Source organism: Balaenoptera ricei, chromosome 7 (assembly GCF_028023285.1).
Source record: "Balaenoptera ricei isolate mBalRic1 chromosome 7, mBalRic1.hap2, whole genome shotgun sequence".
In the NCBI taxonomy this organism is placed as follows: domain Eukaryota; kingdom Metazoa; phylum Chordata; class Mammalia; order Artiodactyla; family Balaenopteridae; genus Balaenoptera; species Balaenoptera ricei.
Genome location: NC_082645.1, coordinates 51392610 through 51417294, shown reverse-complemented (window position 1 = coordinate 51417294; position 24685 = coordinate 51392610). Strand labels below are relative to the sequence as shown.

The following is a 24685-nucleotide window of genomic DNA, read 5'->3' as shown; positions in this document are numbered from 1 at the left end:
GAGGAAGCATCAGGAGTGCAAATGAACATCTCCCAACCTCCATGTTTGTTGCTTTTAACTCCTTGGCTGCCTGAGCAAATTTACCCTTCAAAAATGTATTTCCAGGTATTATTTATTCTATAGTTCCAGTAAGTGATTGTGTTTAATATTTGTAGGTTTTGTTAAAAGGGCCAATTTCTGCACAGAGAACCTGAATTCCATGTCGGAATATATGGTGGACAGTGGTTTGCCACCCAGACGTCCCATCTTCAGGTCTGAATCACTCATTTCTCCAGCTGCTGAGAGGGCTGATGGCAGACACCTCACAGCTGGGCCCCCCACTCCCACCCCAGAGATTGCTCTCATCCCAGGTCATTTTGGGGTCTAAAAGCCAGCTCAGTTGGCCCCATTCAAGACAGATCTGCAGGCCATACATCTCCAGAGCTCCCAGTGGGGTTGGCTGAGGTCAACACCGCACCCCAGATAAACTTTTGGTGCACAAAACTCCTTCTGGGTCTGTTTCGTGGGGAATATGACCCGTCACAGCATATTTGAACAGGAAATATTTTGTATATAAATGTATTTCTGCATATAGTAATTAAATGAAAGAAAAAAAGATGCTGGGTTCTACTTACCAAAATAAACTGAACATCAAACCAAGAAGCCATATTGAAAATACATTCTAGGTACTGGAGAAGGTTATTTGATAATAAAAACACAGCTAAAACTGGCCCATACAGCATATCTTCCCAGAGGGCCATTTATCACTGCAGCTTCTGGGACCCATTTGTGTAATTAGATCTTAATTATTTAGGATCACTCTTGGAAAAGTGCACAGGCAACTCTTCTCTTATGTCTGTCCTTTGATTGGGCTCTGGTCTCATGTGTTCTTTCAATGTAACTTAAAAGGTGATGTTTACTTCTCTATGGGAGAAAAAAAATAGTTGCAGAATTAAAAGAGGTAATTGAGCTTGACAGTAATCACAAATATTACCAGAAGTTCTTGTTGAAAACTAAATGTTATTTTAAAACTAACCCATGTTTTTGTTTTCATCCTATGCATAGGCCCAGGCCTCCCAATTTCCACCCTTCATGACGGCCACACTGATCAAGGTACTTTCTCTCCCACGCTGTTGTCTTGTCTTAAGAAATTCTGCACTCTTATGACACTAGAGGAAGCAAGACAGTTTCCCCACACCAACAGGGGGAACAGTGATGGATTCTTTTATTGTATAGCTTATGATTATATAGATCAGCCTATTCTTTGAGTCAAACCTGATCATATGAAATTTAATAATTATTTGCAGTAAGAACCTGGCATAATGCAAATATATAAGAGGGATTAATCCTGTCTTCCCCAATCACCCTTATCAAAAACACAGAAGCTTAGAATTGGAAGGAAACTTAAGATTTTTAGTACAATCTCCCTCCCAAATAAGAAGACCTGGTTTTTTGGTAACATCCCAAACTGGAGAAGAGTTCCAGATATAACTCCAATTCGAAGCAGAGGGTGACTATCACGCTAGCTTTTTTGTTTTAACAGCTACATCACACTGTTGCCATGTATGAGAACCCTGAAATTTGGAGGCTCTTTCCATTTTCAATTTCTATCAAGACAGAACTCCTCCATCCCGCATTTGTGATATTGGTTCAAAATAGTTCACAGCTCAAAGATGACCGTTTTTGCTCTCAGCGGAGATATCAAAGTGTATAACTGCCCTGAGACTCTTCCTGCGGTTCTCTGTTATCTTTTGATTTACTATTAAACATTATAGGGTTGAAGGTGATGGAGTCGAGGGACTTCAGCCCTCTGCTTTGGAATTAGTTTGGCTGCCAGCTCAATGGCCTAAGTATAGGTGAAAATAAGGCAATGAGGAAAAACAGAGTAGATTCAGGAGCTCAGGACAGGACAGGCATTGTAATAATGACACTGTGAATTTAGTTTCAGTTTGAAGTTTGGGAGTTTTTTTACCTTGTGTCTAATAATGAAATACTTTTAAGAATAATAGATTGTATTTCTCATTTCAACCTGCAGTGAGAGAAATTTTAAAGCAAGAATAGTTAGGAATTTGTAAGTTTTGGTTTTAATGGAAGTCACCATAAATGTATAATTCGCATTTTATCATGACTGCAAAATAAAGGTCAGCTTCCTTTTTTTAAATGAGTTTCTACTTTCTTACTATCCTTCTCATATTCCTGCCAGATACAAATTTCTGTACTGCTTACAAAGCCTTGTTACTTCACCCAATACTTACAAAATAGGGACAGTGTTCATGTCAGTCTCATATATGTCATATGCATTTATACGTTTTCTAACTCTCAAAACATAATGCAAATTCTTTTACAGCACAGTTCTGCAAACTTGCCTCATGATGAAATTCTCCAGAGAGGTTTATTATAAATAAAGATTCTCAGGCCGCCCCCAGCAATTCCAGTTCAGTAGGTCTTATATTGGGCTAGGGAATCTGTGTTTTTAATAAATCCCCAAATAAGTTTTAGAGTTGCTTTTTAGAGCAGATGTTATTTCTTCTATTTAGTTCTAGTTTTCTCAGCCATTTTCCATTGCATTTGGTGCCCCAAATTTTCATTCAATAGATATTTATTAAGCACTATTACATTAAAACAGACACTGTACTAGATACTAGATCCTTAAAATGAACAGATACTGGGTTAGAAATGGTCCCTATCCTCAAGGAGATTATAGATCAGTGGGAAATGCAAACGTGTGAATGGGCAGTTACAACACAGTGGGGTAAGGTATTAAGATAGGGGAAATAGAGATAGCATAAAAACATATAAGCAGGGCACCTCATCTGGGGTAGGGGGCTTAGGAAATGTTTCCTAATGATAGCTCCATCGACTCTAAGACTCATAAATATAAAGGAGGGATTGATGCTGTTTGGATGTCTAGCTTGCTCAAGTGGGTTGGTATTGATGCTTTTTACTGAAAGATGGGATTCACAGTGGAGAGAACATTTTGGAGAGATGATGAATTTGGTTTTCAATGTTGAGTTTGAGGTACTGATGGCATATAACTAAGAAGAGCTGTCCTGGAGTGACATAGTTTTGGATCTGGATGTTGGAGGATTGGTTTGAACTGAAGATGATGATCATGAAGTCATTCATTTAAGAAGTGATTCATTTATGGAATGAATGGTTACTAAGGTTACTAAGTCCATGGAAATGGATGATGCAGCAGAGTGGGGAAAATGAGGGTGGGCAAGGGTAGTGGAAAGTGAGCCTAGAGTAAAACTGTGCAGAAAACCAACACGAGAAATGGAAAGTGAAAAATGAACCTGTAAAGGAGACCCAGGGGGAACAGGAAGGAGGACAACCTTGAGAGTATGGAGTCACGAAAGGCAGGGGAAGAGAGGACCTCAAGAAAAAGAGAGTGCTTATCTGTGTCAAGTGCTTCAGAGAGTGAAGCAAGACCTGCTCTAAATCAAGAGCTTAGCAAAATAAGGATGAGCATTAGCTTGGTCAGAGCAGTTTCCTTGGAGCAGTGGAGGTAGAGGCCAGACTGAAGCAAATTTAGGTCTACATAGGAGGTAAATAAATAAAAAGCGACTATTTTCAGTAGGTCTGACTGATGAGCAAAGAGGTGGGATAATGACTGGAAGAGATTGATAGAGGTTTAAGTTAGTTTTTGAAAGCTGATAAACATTTGAGCATGGTTGAATGCTGATGGAAGAAACTTGGAGACCAAGAGGGGTTGAAGGCATAAAGGAGGGAGGTCGCTGAGAAGGTGGGCAAAGTGGAGTCCAGAGACAGGTGAGGAGATTAATCTCCAGCATTGTGATGAGAGAGAATGAGGAAATTACCGATGTAATTATATGAAAGTTTGTAGAAAACAGTGCAATGGCTTCATTTTCTCTGCAAAGTGGGGTAAAGTCATTGGAAAATAACAGATAGTACTTGAACCAGATGCTATAAAAACCCAGAAGAGTTGGCACTTGACATGGAGGGCCCAGCTGAGGCTTAGTTGCTTCGGGCAGAGCAGATCTTCATTAAAATTACCTAACTGATTGAATAACCTTATTTATCAGATTTTCTGCAGATTCTTCACATAATTTAATCAATGAACAATATGTCATAGTTAATATGATTTAAACAAAAATCTCATATATGATCCATCATTCTTACCACTTGATTTCATTGTAATGAAGAGTCTTCAAACATTTGGAGAGCACATACTACATATCATGCACTTGGTACTGAGCATGCTGAGTGCTGAGTATACAATGATGAGTGAAAGAAGATAAAAGGTACAGTCTGGGCTGTAGCACTCCTTGCCACATTATACATTGCTAATGCAGAGCCACATAGAGAAGTCCAATTGCCACCCCTCCCTCTCCTCACAGCCCTGTGAAGTTCCATTTTGCCTCCAAGGGGTGGGAAAATTGCACATTTACTATCCATAAAAATGCAACCCTGGACTGTAGAAGCTTTAATAAGATTTTCCATTCAACTTGTCATTTCAGTAAGTCATGAATCAGAAAATTTCAGTAGCTAGGAACAGAATAGAAAAGGAATCAAGGTCAACCCAATGAGGCAACACCTGAGCGTTGTCTCTGACTTCCAGTATCTGTCTACAGAATGATAAACATGGTCTACATAAATAAATATTGCAGCCATTCTTTGGGCTTACTCCACATAGATTCCCTTTATCCTTGACAGTTCCACACTCAGAACCCACACAAGGAGAAGGAAGAGCTGGCTCCTCTGTAGTTATAATTGAGTATTCATTTTATTTTCTTTTTTGTTTTAACTTTTTAAATTGAATTATAGTTAATTTACAATGTTGCGTTAGTTTCAGCGTACAGCAAAGTGACTCAGTTATACATATATACATATTCTTTTTCAGATTCTTTTCCATTATAGGTTATTATAATATATGGAATATAGTTCTCTGTGCTATACAGTAGGGTCCTTGTTGTTTATCTATTTTATATACAGTTGTGTGTATATGTTAATCCCAAACTCCTAATTTATCTTTCTCCCCTCCCCCCTGCTATCCCTTTTTCTAGTTTTAACTTTTAAGTTGCCACAAGTATCTCTTTCCTAATGGATTGTCCAAAGTTAAAATGAAATGTATTATGTATCTTATACAACTCATACCAAAACATCTATACTTGTTCTAAGATTAAATATAACACTTTGGAGCAAAATGCCATGAGTATATGAAAACTGAGAGTTACAAGGGAAGTGGTTTGGCAAACTTAGTGTAGTTACAAGTACTCCCCCCAGCTCCCCATCTTCAAGGACCACTTTTTTAAAAAGGCACAAAAACAAGGAGACCACAGGACTGACATATCTCAGAAGTCATCCAGACCCTCTTTTAAAAAATAAAGCCACAAACTCCACTTATTATACAAAAATCTAACTTCTCTCTAGACGATACCTAATATTTATCCAGGTCAAAACAAAGCTTACAAAAAGTCATCTACTGCTAGAAACCCATTCAAATGTATCACTGATCTACAGCATCAGGAGATCAATATATTTGTTCAGTTACAAAAATTAAAGTGTGAAACATAACTAAGCTCAAAGATAAACAGCAGTTTTTTAGGAGATCTTTTACGGTGAAAGACAGAGATCATAGTGTGTATATACTGTTGTTCTTTTAAGATATGTAACTACCTTGAAAGAAAGGATTTGAAGGAATAGGATGCACAGTAATTCAATTATAAAAAGAAAAAAAAAAAGGAAGAATATCCTATATTAAGCAAGTACAGCAGGAAAAGTTTAAGAAAGAAATAGATATAAAAAAATCACAGAATTAATATTTGACCTTACACATTGAAGATTTTAAAACAAACTTTGTAACTATAATACATACTTAATTATTTTAAATTTGAGGTTTCAGCAATATAGATTTTGCTTCTACCACTTTTTCAGTAAAAATAATTTTTTTTAAATGTCACCTACTCAGGTCATGGCTTCATGTTATAAAAAAAAAGTTAAAAACAGGAAAATGTGGCTGAATAAACATTGTTACTTCTGTGATTCTGCTCAAAATGTATTTTGATGCCATCAGGGTCCGTTTAAGAGACAATGACTGATGTCCTTCATAAGCTCATCCCTGCTTTAAAGGCTGGATTAAAAATATCCTTGTCAATACGAAACTCCTTAAGCAATCCTTATACAGTTTCAGTTTCATCCATAGTAAAGCCAAAGACTTTTTAAGAAAGAATTTTCCAATAGAATTTCTATTAATTAAAAATGAACATTTTATGTTTTTTTCAGAACTTAAAATCCTGGAAGAAAATAAGGAATTGGAAAATGCTTTGAAAACTATCCAGCTGCCTAAAGAGGAAATTAAGAAACTTGAAGTGGATGATATTAGTAAGATCTTTTAAAGATTTCTCATGAATAGATATGAAGCTGAACACTTATCTTGCTTTTTTAAAACAAAATTGTAGGGTATATATTATAATCCAAACTCTACAATATTACAGGATCTTAATTTTAAAAATCTTACTGTCACATTAAATTTTTATGAAATATCTTCCATATGTTTGTGTATAGGTTGATCTTATACTTTTCTATAGCTCCATTTCAACACTGATACTTTTTAAAAGAGTTTATCTAATTTTAATTTTAAAATGTGTGTTTCTAGAAAAATAATAGTTCAACATTTCTAGCAATTTGTAAATTGGACAAAAATATGTAATAAAAATCAAGTAAAACATAGTCTTTGTTCTTAACAATTTACTAGTTATAAATTGATTTTATGTTATATATTGTTATTAAAGAAAATAAATAATGCTATGAGTATAGTGGAATGAAGATTTTTCTCTGTTTTTGTTTTTCAAGCTTTATGGTACAAGATGATTCTTCCTCCTCAGTTTGACAGATCAAAGAAGTATCCCTTGTTAATTCAAGTGTATGTAATATTTTCTTTGGTTTAAAAACTATTTACTGAAAATATGTTGGATTAAATACACATTTGTGAGATAGAATGAACCATTCTCCTCTGTAACAGTTCCTATTGATGCTGTTTTTATATATTCCCCAACTAATCAGAGTAAATAAAATATGGCTATTTAAAAGAGCCTGAGAAAGTTTTGAGATTTTTAGATGGACTTGCTTGCATTTACTGTTTTGAATTTCCTTTGTATGGCAAATTGCCTAATGTGTCAGAATACCTTTGAGATAGAGAAATTGCAGCCAAAAAATATTGTAAATCATCTTAACATCTTATGTAATTGAGTTAGAAATGAAATAAGGGAATGGAATACATTTTGTGGAATCACACCCAAAATCAGTGCTGACCTACACACAATTTGCTTAAAACACCATGCATTTTTTTTAGTATATCTTATGCCTGCTTTTAGCAAGTGGCAGGTGGCAGAAATGACGAAAAACCCACACATATTCCTTGAAATGCCAACCCTAGATGTATCCGTTTTGGGGAATAGGAGAGGCTGTGTCCCAAAACAACTTCCTTGTAGCAAACCTCTGGGAAAAGCCTGGTCCTCTCTTGATTTTGAGCCAGTTCTAATGCCACTGTTATTGAAATTTTATCATACAAATGTACTGGGAAATACTAAAGGCAATTCTTGGCCATGATGGCAAGTTGAGTTTCACAAAGGAATCAGAGATTCTATCTTTTTCTTTTTTCTTTAGGTATGGTGGTCCCTGCAGTCAGAGTGTAAGGTCTGTATTTGCTATTAGTTGGATATCGTATCTTGCAAGTAAGGAAGGGATAGTCATTGCCTTGGTGGATGGTCGAGGAACAGCTTTCCAAGGTGACAAACTTCTGTATGCAGTGTATCGAAAGCTGGGTGTTTATGAAGTTGAGGACCAGATCACAGCTGTCAGGTGAGCGCCTTCTCATTCAAACAGAAACTGATGTCAGCAAAAGTCATGCAGTCATTCTCGGGTTTCTCCAACCTTAGTGTCTTAAATTTTTTTGTCTATTTTCCTGACTTCATCTAAAGCTATCATTAACCTTAAAGTGATATTTTTACCCAATATAAGAAAAAATTATTCATGGAAGAGAGAAGAAAAATGATTTATGGTGAAAGATGATGAACACTCTCTTTCCATGTTTCAGTCATTCTAACAGACTTTCATTACCATGGCTCACAATTAGCAGAAAAATTTGTATAATTCTAGGGATGGTCTGTAGGAAGCCAGACATCTGAATTTGCTCAAGCCTTGTGGATTCTACTTCATAAATTTAGAAATGGCTCAAGATTTCATCAGCGCTATATACTTATAGATATTAGCATTCTTTTGTAATTAAACTAGCTATTTTAGCAAGAATGTGTTTTCCTATTTTCATTCGACAAAAAATTTCTTTTACATAATAGAAATTTACAAAAACATTTAGGGGAAAGAGATTTATAATGTGAGTTCTTCTTCCCAACTACATTCTCAACCACAATTTATGGCTCAATCATCTCTTCCTGAAACAAAAAGAGTCACCAAAATTGTTCCTAATTTGGAAACACTGTGCAGGATTCTTCTGGATATTTCTGTATAGTTGTTGGGTTTCTGTTATTATGATGTGAGCAGGGGAAGTTGGAGAATAGTAGTTTGTAAATGTAAAAGCTAACACAGGCTGACTGTACTCTTAGTCATGGATATATGTGCATGAGTGATGTCCAAAGGTCAAACACTGTTTCACAGCAAAGAGCAATTTAGAAAATTAATTAGTATGTTTCTTTTATCATCTTAATATCATTAGCAGTTATTGAGTTCAATGCAGCACACACAACACAGATTATATTTAACAACAAGGAGCCAGGCCCAGACAACACTTTTCTGTATTTTTTTGTCTCTAATCAAAGCAGAATTTAGACTCACAAGTAATTATTTTTTTTAAATAGAAAAGTAATCATAACCCATATGCTTTCAAATTTTTCTTCCATTCTGTGAACAGTAATAGACACACACTTACACCTAAAACATTCAGTTAAAAACAAAGTCTATTTGAGTAAAATCAGAAAAGTTGATAAATAAATTATTAAATAACACTATACAATCTGTAGGCATCATTCACACCTAACTTCTAGGAGGCTCCATCTTTCTTACTGATCCAGATTTTTGGCCTTTCCACTATTTTAACTTTTTTGAGGGAGTCTTCGGCCTGATGGAGAGTCATAGAAAAGATAGTTCAAAGAAAAACTCTGAGATTCAATCGTTTATGTAAAGACTGTGGTACGCCTTAAGAATATTAACACAATTGTCAGCATTATAGACTTAATTCTTTACGGTATTGTTTTTGGCATTGTGGGTCGGGTCACATTTATTTGTATTTAAACCATGCAATAAGCACCAAGGACATGTAATCCTGGGACAACATCAAAAGACAGAGATGTAAATTATGGTTTGTAATTCAACTTTCCAAAGTTGGTAGAGCTAAAAAGTGGTTTGCTTTGGCACTGGTTAAAAAACAATCATCATTAACATCATACATCATTATATTTTTGTGCATTTATTTACCACGAAAAATGCAGCATTCAAATTTAAGAGGAATACCTCAAGAAACAGAACAGATAACTGATAGCTTCTTAATGTTTTTCCATGGATGAAATGAAAATTTAAACATGAAACCCATGTATAGACCTTAACAAAAATTGTTATTTCTGGTGTCTAACATATAGGACACGAAGCCACAAATTCTATTGATTTTCACAATAATATAAATGCCTTTGGCATTTAGAATTGAAAAGAAGATGGACCAGAGGCGGTAATTGGCTACGTTTACCTTCTCTGAGCCATTTTTAGGATGGAACCTGAAGAATGTCTTCCTACTATAGATCAGGCATATGTTCACTCATTGACTCAGCCATTCAAGAACAGATGAAATATTAGTATATGCTATTACAATACTCTGTATAAAATTGTGCAATTTACAATCTCAACATTCAGTGCACTTACAGTTTTTGAAGAGTGAATAAACCACATGCACTCAAGGGAACATGGCTATTAGATGGAACTTTTTGTATTCACCTTAGTGAACACAGGCAACTGTATGGCAAAGCACATATACAGCAGTGGAGATGCCAGTGGGGACTGGCCTTGGCTTTGCTTGAAACCATTATTCTGCAAAAGGGAAAGGGAAGCCTTGAAACCCTATGCTTTTAGAAAACAAAAGCTAAAAGAATAGACTTATAGTGATAATTCTAGAAATAATTCAATCACATATCTTCCTGAGAAGTGTTTTAGGAATCAGACGCTGAATGTCTGACTTGAGGAATTGGGATTGTAATTCCTCTATGGTAGTCCTCAAATTACCTCCCCTCAAAGAATGAAATTTTTCCTTGGGATCTCTTATGAAATGCAATCTGGCTAAATTTTTTATATACCAAAAAAAATCATAAGTACATATTTGGAAACCACAGTAAATACTAGTCAGGGTCAAGAAACAGACTCAAGCAAAGCAAAGCCGGAAAAAAAGAGAGGCCCTACAACTGCACAAATTTTGACTATACATAAGAGAAAGCCCCAAAGGATATGCTTGTGAGGTCAAAGCTTAGGTAAAACTGAGACCTGCTTTCTTCAGGCTTCTCTGCAAGTGGTTCATATGTGAGACCCTTAAAATTTCAGTAGTTATAGGATCAAATCTGCTCATTTAGGGTAGGTTTGGCATTTTTGACGTTCCCACAATTTTGAAATTTTATATAACTTCAGCGTTAGCGGTAAAGAAGGATTATATGAGAAAAAAATATATATCATACTGTTATACATGGTATCAATAAGAACATTTCCAAAATAGAATAATAGTAATTGATTACTAAGATTTCGAACTGACCTTAGATTTAGGGCATTTTTATGAGAGAAAAGTTGTAAAGTCCAGTCCAGCCTCCAAAATTAGAAAAAATGCTTTTTCACTTGCTATTAACATTTTCTTGATTTAACCACATTGTCAACAGTATCTCTGATAACCCTCCTGGAAGGTCTTCAGAATTTGGAGGTAAATTTTATAGAGGCTTGTTGGTCTCAGATTATCTAGCTAACCTTTAACCTAGTCCTTCCACAATAAGTGTTAATGTTTCATTTCCATGTTAACTATTGCACTATCATTTCCTGTAAATGTCATCCTTTCGGAATAAACCTAGGAAGGGAGCTGTTAAGAATTTCCTGTTCCCATGTATCACCTGTTATTTGCTTTTACCCCAGATGCAAGGCAATATGATTGCTAGCTTCTGGGAGATCATAAAATCACGATTGATTTTATGGCTCAGAACTGGTTTCAAGCACTAGCAGCAAGATTATTTTTTTGACAAAGAAAGTGAACCTTCTTTTCTTTCACTTGGCTTTTGAAGTTTGTGGGAGAATTGCCGAAATGCCACAATTTGCTGCCCGTTTTCTCTACTTTACTGTGACCAAGCATCAACACAGGTAGCAACTTTCCGTTTGCTACTGCGTTTCTCCCCTGTAGACTCTTCAGTGTCCCTCAGAATCAGTGTCGAGTAAGCTGTGACTGACGGGGCTTCTTCCCATCTGTTTGTGCCGGGCATCTGCCCAACTCCTCTATGCATCAGAAACATGCATTTTGAATCCATGCAACGAGCAAAATGGTTGCTGTGAAATCCCTTTAAGAAATTCCATTATTTAACTAATGCAAATCACTCGGCCCTAGTTCCAGAGAAGAATGAGAAAGGGCATTAACGTCACTTAAGGCAACCAAAAAAATTAGTATTTTTCTGGGGTCATGAGTGTCACTTTTGTCTCTTCCCCTCTTTTCCTTCACTGTCCCATCCAGGCCTCTATAATGGCTCATCCACTTTGCTGTTTTCTTCCACTGCTTCTGCTTCTCTAAGAGTTTCTTGAGTTTTTATTAAAACGTTCCCCAAATAAATCACAATTGCTCTAGAACACCAGCCATCGAGGAAGCATGGAATAAATTAGCCTAAAACACTCTCTTTTTGTACCAATGACGTAGTTAGATTTCTGAGGGCTTCCCAGGATTTTTTGAAGGTTGTCCTTCAGCATGGTCCCTTGCTCCTAAGGATAGATATATTTTCAAACTCATCTTTAAATGGAGGCTCTTCTGTGAGGGAAATTGAATGAATAATGTTCATATCCTGAAAGATGCATACAATTGTCCAAACCATGATGAACTGAGGGTACCTAAGTGTGAAATGGGAGAGGGATGGATATTTTTCCATGGATGGATGTGACCAAAAATGAGACAGTGATTATAATGCATGTCAACCTACATAAAAGGTTAAAACAAGGCAAGCTCAAAATTGTCAAAAAATGAGTTTATTCAGGAATAGCAGAGGAATTGAAATTCTGGACTCACAAACTGTAGCAAGCTATAGGCCCATCCATTGAGGGTTTGGGGAAGGCTGTGTTTATAGGGAGGGAATGGAAGAGGGGAGAGTTCAGTGAGAGTCCATTAAAATCAAAACAAACAGAGACCAGCTTTGACTACTCCCTGGGCAGACAAAAGCAGTCCCGTCCTACAAACAAAGCTCAAGTCAGCATATTTTGAGAAACCAACCCAACTTGGGTCATTTCTTGTTCACGCCTCTGGAAACCAGAAGCAAAACTTCCCAAGGTTGATACGAGGCAACCCCTGACCAACGCCCTATCATTTAAGAAAATTTCCAAATTACCAGTTTCCTGGAAATCAGGCATATATGGAAATCAGTCTCTCAGTCCTGAGGGCACATGTGTGCAATTTTTCATTTATATTCTTCAGTCCCATTTTAGGTTGAAATTCTTTTACATTAACATCTAAGCAAACAGAATCATAAGAAATTAATAAATTTTAAAACAGCAATAATGAAACCCTTTTTCCCAAAGCTGGAGATTTGGAAATTTGTTACTATGAGCCAGTGTCTCTTTTTTTTTCTTTAAAATATCTTAAGTGCATTTAATAGTAAACTCAAAAACATGTGGCTGTAGTGTTAGAACCTGAGTTAACCATTTGCTTGTTCACTGCATTAAAAAACATTTTCCCCTTTCAGTCTATTCTCATTTGCTGAATATGAGCCTGTCTCTTAACCTGAGTCCCAAGGAACTCACCAGCACAGTTAGGGTAGGAGGCCTTACAGCCCTGAAAGTATTACTCAATAGATGTACCAGAGAGTCTAAAGGATCCTTTTATCCCTTGCAGTAAGCATGATGATATTCTTTTAACTATTTGTAAATGCAGCCTTATTATGCAAGTGTTTAAACAAAGAAAATGTAGCGTTTCTATTAAATCTTTGGATTAACTATGCTTGTGTAATGAAGTAAATGTCATGTGTACGCACTTAAAATTCTAAAAATTTGTTTCTTTTACTTTAGAAAATTCATAGAAATGGGTTTCATTGATGAAAAAAGAATAGCCATATGGGGCTGGGTGAGTTGTTTTATATGTTTTATGCCTGTTCTTTGGTTCAGCAATCATCATTCTCTAAAGTGTTCGCTTATAAGGTTTCTCATGAAATGTTAATGTTGCAACATAATTTAATCTGTCAATGGAAACAGTCAATTTGGATAATCTGGGCTTCAAAGTGGTGGCTTTAAGTGTTTGTTCCTTTTTTTCAATCATTTAGTTTCCTACCTGTATAGCAAATTAACTTGTAATCGACACATTTTCACTTAATTTCTGGTATTAGAGTATACTGAACTGAGCCATATTCATCAGAACTTTAATTTCCTTTGTTATTTTAGGGTTAATATATTTCTTTTCTTTTATATGTCATCACTTCATTTTCATGAGAAGCTAAGATAAAGTTTGAAATTATAGAAACTTTCACAATATAAATTTCCTAGGACCTAGCCTATCCTAGTTATATCTTGGCTCTTTTGATTCTTTTTTTTTTTTTTTTCTTGTAATCAAATTCTTTTACCAGACCTAATGTTAATTTGTGCTAATTGGAGAGAAATAATTATTTATTACTAGTTATAGATCATGGAGATAATTTCCCACGTTTGAAGAGCTGCACAGGTTTTTTAAACACACATTAAAAGGAAGTGGCAACATTTATCAGTCACGGGCAATGAAGTCACTGGAAAGTTTAGAGAAATATGGGAAAGAGTTTAGATTTGCCCATTATAAATTATGATAATTACCCTTCAAAGAAGATTTCCTGTTTCACTTTTTGGTCTGAATTTGTACATTTGCAAGTCAATTTGCAGCCATTTGTGCTTGGGTTGTTTTTCTTGGCTGTTTTCTCTGAGCGCGGCCTGCACAAGATGGAGGGAATGAAACCCAATATTGAAGGGAATCTGCAGGATTCCACTCATCTCTCAGCTCAGTGACCAGATGAAGAACTGTTATGAATTTGTGGAAAGTTGTTACTTCAAGCCATTTGGTCCTTCTTAAAACTATCAAATGTTAAGTATCTAAACAGAATGGAATTCAAATGGGTGGAAATAAAATGAAATCTTTTTATAGTGAAATATTTCAGATAAGACCTTTCTTACCATCCATTTTTATGAAATTTCCTAAAGTAAACCCTTGAAAGATTCACATTTCGAACTGAACGCTTACATATAATATTAACATTTCTCTTAGAGTTTCACTTTGCTTTTACTTCAGGCTTTGAAATAACCGAAAGCCACCTTTTAACTTCACTTCTAGAACATTCTAGGTATAAGTGGTTTGGTAGAGAACCATGTGTGTGGGATGATTTAAGAAACCCACTCATCATGTGAAGGAGAGTGAGCTTTATCCATGTCTCTGTGACATGTTTCTCTTCTTATTTTTCTATGTTTCTGTGATCATTACAGTCCATTCCTTAAATGTCAGTGTTTTTCTGGGTCTGGTCTTGATACTTGTTGTTCTTCACTTTCTTGGGGAAACCCACGTGGTTTCAAAGATGATGATGCCTGCCACCAGCCCCCTCCTCTCTCTTCTGAGCTCCACGTTTCAAATGGCTACTGATCCTATTTCCCAAATATCTTACAGAGGCCTCAAGCTTAACATGCCCAAGTTAAACGTATTATAGTCTACTTTAAAACAAGCCTTCATCTTCAATAAGGACCTCACCACACACCTAGTCACCCAAATTAGTAAGTTCAGAGCTATTTTCAGCTTCCCCTGCTCCCTGACTCCAATACTCTGTTGATTAGTAAATTCTATCAATTCTGCCTTCAAACATTTGAGTCTCTTCTCATCATCCCCACTGACATTGCTTTAGTTCAAGTTTCTTTATATGTAACCTAAATCAGAGCTTCTCAAACTTTAGCTTGCATAAGCATCACCTGGAGAACGTGTTAAAACAGTTTCCAGGTAACAACCCCCCCCCCGACCAGTACTCCAGGGTGGAGTCTGAGGGTCCACTTACGTGGACCATAGGTTGGGTGGTACAGGTTTAACTATTCCAGTTGCTTCTTAACTAGCCTCCTTGCTTTGGTCTCACAAACTCCAATGTTGCTAATGAAGTTGTTGTTCCAAAACACAATTCTTACCATGTTGCCTTTTTGCTTACATATTTTCTAGGGCTACATGTTGACCTCAGCCTAGTGCCCAAACACATTTCCTTGCAAGCAAGGCCCTTGGCAATCTGGTTGCAACCTACTTTTCCAGTCTCTCTCCTTCCACTTCTCCCCACACTTTATGAATAATTTGTCTTATGTCTGTGCTTCCTTTTTCCCATGTGTTGATCAGTCCTGTTTCCTACACCTGCAATGCCCGTCCTCTTCTCCCATTCCCCATGTCTTCCTCTCTCCAAAACACAAAATTCCTACTTGTTCTTTAAGACCCAACTCAGATATGACTTTTTGTGCTCCAATAGCTCTTTATACTACTTTTATAGGAACTGCCATGCTTTATCTTGTTTGTGCATTGTTTGCTCTCACAAGAATCAAGGAATGGACTTTGTCTTTCTTCAACTTTGTTTCTCAAATGTTTAGCACAATATTGGCCATCTCACATATCTATGATGCCGTTTATACTGAATTTAATCCTGTAAGTCAATGTTCCCCCAAATGTGTCATGTTAGTATCAGGAAATTTGGGGGAAATGTTCTCTGGTCTAATAATTTGGTAAACTATGAAGTCTATATAATAGTGTATATAGCCCCTATAGTAAAGAATCCTGTTAAACTTTGTTTAGTACAGTATTACCAAAAAGTATTTGATTCCATGGGTACCTCTTTTAGTGGTGGTCTTGAAGTCAATAGGGAGTGGAATTGGAGCCTTAGAAAGATACTCTTGGCTGCAGAATGAAGAGTAGCCTGATGTTGGGGGAGAGAGTGGTCCAAAGGGCTAAGAGAGCAGTGATAATGGCAACAAATACCAGGGGCCTGAATTTAGGCAGTGAAGAAGGGGGCAGGAATAGGTCATAGCTCTGAGTGCTCTTTTATAGTGTAATAAGCAGAGACCTATGGGAAATTGGAGAAGGGAAAGAGAAAGACGTTGAGAATGACCATGTGGGTTTGTTTAGCTATCACTGTGTTCCATAAGTACCTGTTTCTATGAAGTATTAGATACCTTAGTGGTCTGAGAAATACTCTAAAGCTAGCCACGCAATTTTTTTTCTTTGGTCAATTGGTCAATGAGTTGCAAATCTTACATTTCCCTCCATTATCCAGATTAAGAAGGGGAGAGAAGGCATTTTTATCTTTTTATCTTACACTTTCATTTTTCTGGCACACAAATTAAAGTCCAGTAGCCTGTTTTTTAGCTTCCTCTTAGACGTCCACTATGCACACAGCACTATGCCTAGGAAGTGTCTGTTATGACAGGGGTTCTGACCTGGGCAATTTTGCCCCTTAGGGGACATTTGGCAATGTCTGGAGACGTCGCTGGTTGTCAGAACTAGGGGAACGCTACTAGCGTCTAGTGGGTAGAGGCCAGAGATGCTGTTAAATATCCCACAATGCACAGGACAGCACCCAACAAAAAAGAATTATCCAGCCCAAAAAGTCAATAGTGCTGAGGTTAAACAACCTTAATTTATATGAAGAAAAATTGAAACAATTATTCTGACAATTGAAGAGCAGCAGGGGTTTTGCCTAAATTATTAGAATAACAACCTCATTTATGGGCTTTGCTTTGTTAATATAGACCTAGCCAGGTGGTGTTGAATAAGCATTAGTTCGTGATTTAATCTTAGCTCCCTTCTCTTCCAGTGACTAATTATAAGCAATTTGAATTGCTATGTGTGATCAACGATGTAAAAGTAGGACAAATGCACCTCTAATGAAACTATATTAGACTCTGAACTTAAAACTTCCCAAAGAGGTTGCCCTAATGTAAGGATATAGAGGAAGTGGCTTGTCGGCAGGCATCCTGCAGTTGAGTCCCAGCTCCACCGCTTACTCTAAATTTATCCTGAGCCTCAGTTTCCTCATCACGAAATGCAACAATAATTTCCTCATCAAGTCAGTGTGAGAGTTAGATGAGTTAATAGGAAAGTCATATATTAAACAAATATTTATTCTATTCCCACTGTGTTTCACATTGTATTGTCAGTGCTAGGGAGACATTCATTAACCAGACAGACAAAAATCTCTACCTTTATCGAGTTGGGAATGGCTGGGGAGAAAGGCAATAAGAAAGATAAATAAATAACATATATAGGATGTTAAACGATGATCAGTGCAATGGAGAAAAGCAAAACCAAGCAAGAAAGGAGCAAGGAGGGCTTCCCTGGTGGCGCAGTGGTTGAGAATCTGCCTGCCAATGCAGGGGACACGGGTTCGAGCCCTGGTCTGGGAAGATCCCACATGCCGCGGAGCAGCTAGGCCCGTGAGCCACAATTACTGAGCCTGCGGGTCTGGAGCCTGTGCTCCGCAACAGGAGAGGCCGCAATATTGAGAGGCCCGCGCACCGTTATGAAGAGTGGCCCCCACTTGCTGCAACTAGAGAAAGCCCTCGCACAGAAACGGAGACCTAACACAGCCATAAATAAATAAATAAAAATTAAAAAAAAAAAAAAAAAGAAATGAGCAAGGAGCATGATACAGGATTGGAGCAATTTTAGATTAGAAGGACAGGTGAGGCTTTTTTTTTTTTTTTTTGAGTTAAGACTTCAAATGAGAGGGAGTGAGCCATGCCAATTTCTGGGGATAGAGAATTCCAGGCAGAGGGTGGCAGCATTTGCAGAAGTCCTGGGGCTAGATCATGCTTGGAGAGTTCAAAGAACGTCAGGAGAGCCAGTGAGCAAGGGGAGGTGGGAGGGGGGAGAGAAAGGACACAGAGCCTGTGGGACCACAAAGACTGTTGCAATGACCTTGGCCATACAAACATTAGTTAGTTATTATTATTGTCTGTAGGTGAAATGTTCCAATCTGCATTATAGCTCCCATCAGAGTACTATTCCATAAATCCCTCAAAATTCTGTGCCCTTCTAAGAATGTTTTTAAAGATATCCTTCATTTAAACAAAATGGCAAGGCATCTAAGTGCAAAGGACAAAATTCTAGAATTCTCATGGCCAATCTGCTCCGTGGGTTCTTTTCTTTCTGCAGCCACCCACTCTGCCTTGGAGCCCCACCCATGGGAGAGCAGAAAAAAGTCAGCTCGGGTGGTTTTTTTTCTCTTTATTTCTACAATAGAAACAGCTTTTCTAAGCTGCCTGAGAATTTCAAGTACACCTTCTTTTATTGTGCTGCTGCTACACTAGTTTGCTTTTACAAATTCCTAGAGGCAATTTGTATTCATGCTGAAAGCATGACAATTTTATTTACATACTGCCCTGTTATCTAATCACTGAATAGATACAAATTAATATTTTTATAATTCCTAAGAGTTTGGACGGAAATGTTCAAAACCCTTTTTACTATATGCAAATGCTTTGATTTCGAATGTCACTCCATGCTATTTTCTGTTCTGGGGCATAGGAGAGGAGAAGCAGAACCCAGTATTATAATTTGCAGTGATCACACTTTTCCAATAAAACCATAAACAGGAATCATATTTCTAAAGGACTCAAGCTTACTCTACTTTCATTTAAATCAAAAATTAAGAAGGAAGAAGAAATCTTTTGTTTCAGTAATAGTTGTTGCTAACCTGCTAATCAAAACAGATTATTTTTATGTTTTAAGTGAAAGTTTGATCCTGATAGAGAATTTGCACTTATCAAAATGATTTTTAAACCCACATGCTCCTTCTATTTTAAAATATATTTTTCCTCTATTAAAACACATTTTAGTTCTCCTCCAAGTATAATGAAAGGAGGCCATGGTATAATTGGAGCTGCCACTTTTAGTCTGTGTTTTGTAGCCAAGGGTCCTCAATAAGATTCCCCAGAGTTGGAAACATAAGACTGTATGTAAACTAGTTAGTTAGCATTCTTTCTCTAACAATTGAATTCAGCAAGATGGTTTAGCTTATTCCCTCAGGCCATGTATTTCACAGATTAAGACTAGACCCAGGCCACTGACCTGCTGCCTGATGTCACCACCTCTGTCTCCTGTCTCTCCCTTGCTCTGCAGAGCTCTCACTCCCACTCTCTCTTTCACCCTCTCTCAAGACTGACTTTTTTGTAACAAAGGATGACACGATCTCTCCTGACCGGAGGGCAAATGATTCCCAGAAGTTTGTGGCAATAAAGTCCTAAAAGCAAGGCACACCCTTAGAGAGTCACACTGTCCTCTTTTGATTTGTAAGGACGTTCCTGTGTTGGGGCAAGAATAAGCACCGAGAGTCACTTCCTAATCTAGCACGCACACTTGGGGTGGCGGGGAGGGGGGAGGAGGGTCCATGTCCCAGAACACTGCTTAATCCATGTTCCTAGAGGAAGCATCTCTCTCCCAGCAGGTTAATACAGACCAAATTTGCCTTCCAGGGAGAGATGAGCTTTACTGTGACGCTCTGTTCATTTCTTCATTTTTAGGAAAATGTTCAAATTTCCAAGTGCCACAGGCACACATCTCCTTCTGTTATGAGGGTCACATTTCTGAATCACCTACCAATTCCCTGGGGAAGAAAACTGATGAGTGCTAAACCTACTCCAGACTCTGCAATTTGTATCCCCTTTTGTATTACTTTATTTTTCCATTAAGTTGGGGAGGGGGGGCATGTAAGATTTTTAAAGACACCAGTGGCTTTTCCTCCTTTGAGCTGCTATGCCAGAAATCCTCAAAACAGAATACGGAACACTACCTTATACACAAACTCTGGCCGTGTCTTAAACTACTCAAAAGGTTCTTGTGTCCTTCCCTTGCTGTTCTGTTATGAAAATAAGTGAGTAAATATACAGACATAAGTGCTGCCTCACAGGAGTTTTTTGCACGTTGTGGGAAGTATCTTACTTTTACTTTTGGGGAACGATCTTCTTTTTTGTGCATTTTTTTAAAGTAAAAATCCTGTTTTGCCATAGCAAGGTCCTGGTTGGAAAAACATAGAGGGGGGAAAAAAGAATTTTGCAGAAAAATTGCAGTTATAGTATCTCTTAAACTGCCCGCACCATGTTCGGATCAGCACACCAAGTATTTGTAACTGACTAAGCTGACATTGTTGTCATGTCTGGTGGAGTTCGCTACCAAGAGTGCAAGATAGACATTTAATCTACCCTATCCATATTCCCCAGCTCCCATCAGCACTTATTGTGAGTAGAATTGCTCTACAAATACCTTAGAGAGTTTATGAGAGTCAATCTGGGACTGACTTGTAACAATGTCTCTATAGTCCTACGGAGGTTATGTTTCATCGCTGGCCCTTGCTTCAGGAAGTGGTCTTTTCAAATGTGGAATAGCGGTGGCTCCAGTCTCCAGCTGGGAATATTACGGTATGGAAACATTTCATAAATGTTGCTGCGAAAACATTTAACACATAATTACTCTATATTTAAGGTTGCTAGGAAAACAAATTATGCAGTAAAATTCACCCCAGCATCACTGGGAAAAATATAATCTATAAATGAGGTTGTTTATATGATTCATTATAATCATGTTGCAATAATCACAGCAATTTTAAGACGAGGAAGGACTCTTCCAAAACCCAATGTAAGTTATTCTCTTCCAGAAACCGTGTGCCCCCTGATGAACCAAATCTTGAAAATCAGAGTTAACTCTATGTTTTCACAGACACACAGGTGCAGCTGACCTAGCTTTTAAGCACATCTTAGGGAAAGTCAGGACGGGACCAAGCAAATCACCGCCACGCCACAGTTTGCAGCTGCCTGTTACATTGCTCTAGAAATCAAAGAAAGAAAAATTTGTTCAAGAAGTCCACCTTCCATGTGTGCCTATTTTTATGATGAACATCAATGCAGGATGATTATTTGGAAATAACTCTAATAAATGCACAAAAATTAGCTTTCATCAGATCCTCTTCCCTGTGTTGTGGTGGAAATGAGACAATTGTGACTTGTAGGGAATCTCCATTCAGAGAAAAACGTGTGTGTGTGTGTGTGTGTGTGTGTGTGTGTGTGTTTTCGAGGAGGACTTGGGGGACATAGTTCCATCCCAAATTAATTAAGACACCCATAAAGGTACTAGAGGTGGCTGCATTTGTGATTTCTTTTAAAATATAATGAGGTCATTCCTAGCTCAACATTCTCCCAACTGAAGAACTTTGGGTAGAAGTGAAAAAGCTTAAGAGCAGCCCTTTCTATTGTTAGCTGCTCCTGTTTCCACAGTCTTCTCCTGCATTGCTTCTCCAGCCCTACTGAGGCAACTTGCAGAGCGAATGACTTGGGTGGAGCGTTACAGTAAAGGAAAGCAAGAACCTTCCTCGGCAGCTCCACCTGGGAAATTGAGGAGCAGTTATCAAACTCGGAGTGGGGGGGGTCTGGTTGGTTAATGAAATGACACATATCACATGCAAACAACATACTCATATGCTCATATATTTTACAGCATCTATCTACACAGAGCGATTCATGGGCCTCCCAACAAAGGATGATAATCTCGAGCATTATAAAGTAAGCATTTTCTGTTTGATTTAGGTCATTAATTTATTTCAAACGTGCTAAATAATTGTAAAGCAGTCATTCAGAGTTTACAGTTTTGCTGGGTCCCCAAAGCAAGTATGATGATCTTTTGTCAGCTGCAAAACACCTCACTAAAAAGGAATTGACTCCTTTTGGATTCTATTTTTTCTTTCCCCATCCTCCTTCCCTAACTTCCCTTTTCCTCATCCTCCTCCCCACCCCCTACTCCTACACAGCTTGAGTGGGCATCATTTATGCCTAAGGTCTCACTCATATGTAACATATGACACATAAACTTTCAGTTTTTCAAACTAAGAATCAGATGGAAGTAATGCAAATGACGATGAAAATGTGTTGCTCTGACTCTTAAATATTTATCAACCAAAGCAATACATAATTTCAGTATTGGTGCTAAGTCCATTGCACAATGATTTAGCTAGTCTTCTATTAGAACTTGCAGCAACTAAAATGTTAATTTTTCCCCTTTTCCAGAATTCAACTGTGATGGCAAGAGCAGAATATTTCAGAAATGTAGACTATCTTCTCATCCACGGAACAGCAGATGGTGAGGTTTAAGCAAGACTCTTACACATAAAAATACTGAGCCAGCATCACTTTGTTTAAGAAACATTAAGCATCCTCCTATGCCTGTGCTCAGGGTCAATACCTAAGAGTCAGGGACATTTCCATAAGCGAGTGTGATTACTCACTGCTGACAATGTCAACTGCATGACTAGATAATTGTTGGTGCTCATTTCCAGGCGGTACATTGTCACTCTGTGCTTTCTGGTATTTAACAGCACTTTAACTCTCTCTCTTTGTTGCAGATAATGTGCACTTTCAAAACTCAGCACAGATTGCTAAAGCTCTGGTTAATGCACAAGTGGATTTCCAGGCAATGGTACATAATTTTGTTTTACTCATGTTCATGGCCTTAGACCCCTAAGCCAAAAGGAGGACTCTTCTTCTTTTTTTTTTTTTTAAACACTAAAACCTGAAAAGGAGGCTGTCAGGTAGAGTAGACAGGACATTAGCAAATAACTCTTGGATTTTTCATGAACTCCCTGAAGGACACTAGGCAAACCATGTCACCTCTGCTGATCCCAGTTGAGTCATATATAAAATAAAGGCATCCACAAGATTAGAGGATCTTCTAGCTCAAACATCCAATAGTTCTGTGGTCCTACGTATTGTGTAGCTATGTGCGTAGAGTCCCTGTAAAATCTGAGAGGCTCAAAGAAGCTAGAAGATTCTGTTTATTTAGTAAGAAGCAATCACAGAATGTTATGAGACCTCAGAGGCTCCCTGAAATCACGCGGCTCCACATTTAGAGAATCCTTCCATCTCTGTGTTCTCAGTGCCTGGCGTGTGACCGGCCCATCACAGAAGGTCATATTTTTACTGAGTAAATGAAGAAATGAGCTAGCTGTGAGATCCAGATGCATGAAGAATGGGAAATGGAAACAGAGAGGAAAAATAAGGCAAAAGCCAAAGCAAGGGAGACAGTTCCTGGTGGTTACTGTTCCCCCTCTTCAGGGAACATAAATTCTCCCTCACTTACTTATGTTGCCCAAGCACCTAGAAAAGGAAACCTCCATCTTTTGGAAATTTGGTTTCTTAAAATAATTTAAAGAGGGTGAGGCGAGATTTTTCTGATCTTTTTTTTACCCCTTTCACCCATTTTTGAAATTGTGACTCCCAAAGTAAATTCAACTCATAAGTATATAGCATTACATCAATAACCACTAGCCACCTTTATTCAGTGAAAACAATAATCTTACTGGCAACTGTCCAGCAATAAAGTTTAAATTTGTAATACCATCTCCCTGTTGTTTTTTTTTTTTAATGATACTATTTTTAACTCCTATGGAGGGTGTTTACAGTTATATATATTGTGAATTTTCTGCCACAGATAGGAATTAGATTCATGGAATTTTTGAGCTAGAAGGAACCTTAGAGAAAATCAAATCCAACCCCCTCATTTTTCAAATGAGAAAACCAAGCTCCAGAGAAGCAAAGTAACTGACCTAACACCCCAGCTCTGGAACCCAGGATGCTGGCCGCTGTGGAAGTTCAGCCACTGAGATCTCAAATAGAAGTTTGAAAAATATGAAACAGTAGTGAAGGTTAATGAAAAGGCTTTAGATCTTCCTGTTCTAAATGTTTATCTGTAACCTATTTTATTTATGCAAGTGTTCTTAGGTAGAATTCCAGCCATAATATTAGAAAAATTATCAGGTCCTCAGAGCACAAAAAGCCAAAGCTGGTTGCATTGTGTGTCTGCAGGAATAAAATAGGTTTCTTCCCTTTGTGTTTCAGTGGTACTCAGACCAGAACCATGGCATATCCGGCCTGTCTACGAAGCACTTATACACCCACATGACCCACTTCCTAAAGCAATGTTTTTCTTCGTCAGAGTAAAAATGATGCAGATACAAGATTGTATCACAATCTGAACACTTCCTATAAATGCCTCAGACTGTTTGCTTGTTTTACTCTTTATGCTGTTAAATGTTGGTATAAACAAACAAACGAATGTTGTTCTGAAGGCTGACAGAAAATTCAGAGGACTCAGAAGTTCAACCTAAATATTGTTTACATTTTCTGGCACTCTGTGAAAGAAGAGAAAAGGAGGCCATACCTTTTGCTTTGGACACAGGCAGTGTTTTATCACCTGTTCGTTTGAGGGAAAAAGAATAAAGTCAGAAGTTAAAATGCTATGAATTTCTCTGTGTGCATTAATTTCAGGTTCCAGTTTCTATCAGAGAAAGAAATGCTTATGTTAGGCAAGTGCTTGAATAATATTAGGGTGGTCATGGAGGAGAAGAATCTAGAAGCAGTTTTGGGTTTTTGTAATTAGAACTCCAAATGCTGGAAACCACAGCTCAGAGTGTGCAAAAGCATTGTTCAGAAATCAGGTTGGCAATGC

The 24685-nt window shown here is 37.6% G+C and overlaps 1 protein-coding gene across 3 annotated transcripts in view; it reads left to right on the top strand.

The window, feature by feature from the left end:
- The window catches only part of FAP (fibroblast activation protein alpha), a 72544-nt gene extending 48068 nt beyond the window's left edge, over positions 1–24476 (top strand). For 2 of the 3 annotated variants that reach the window (XM_059927167.1, XM_059927168.1), the window contains 10 exons: positions 1045–1092; positions 6226–6324; positions 6796–6865; positions 7609–7803; positions 13234–13288; positions 20511–20610; positions 21683–21747; positions 22249–22321; positions 22584–22657; positions 24076–24476. In XM_059927167.1, the coding sequence (XP_059783150.1) occupies positions 1045–1092; positions 6226–6324; positions 6796–6865; positions 7609–7803; positions 13234–13288; positions 20511–20610; positions 21683–21747; positions 22249–22321; positions 22584–22657; positions 24076–24177 (881 nt within the window). In that variant the 3' untranslated portion in view covers positions 24178–24476. Of the gene's footprint in view, positions 1–1044; positions 1093–6225; positions 6325–6795; positions 6866–7608; positions 7804–13233; positions 13289–20510; positions 20611–21682; positions 21748–22248; positions 22322–22583; positions 22658–24075 lie in introns of those variants that run through there. The other variant, XR_009504115.1, reaches the window with a different exon arrangement.
- The last annotated feature ends 209 nt before the right edge of the window (positions 24477–24685 follow it).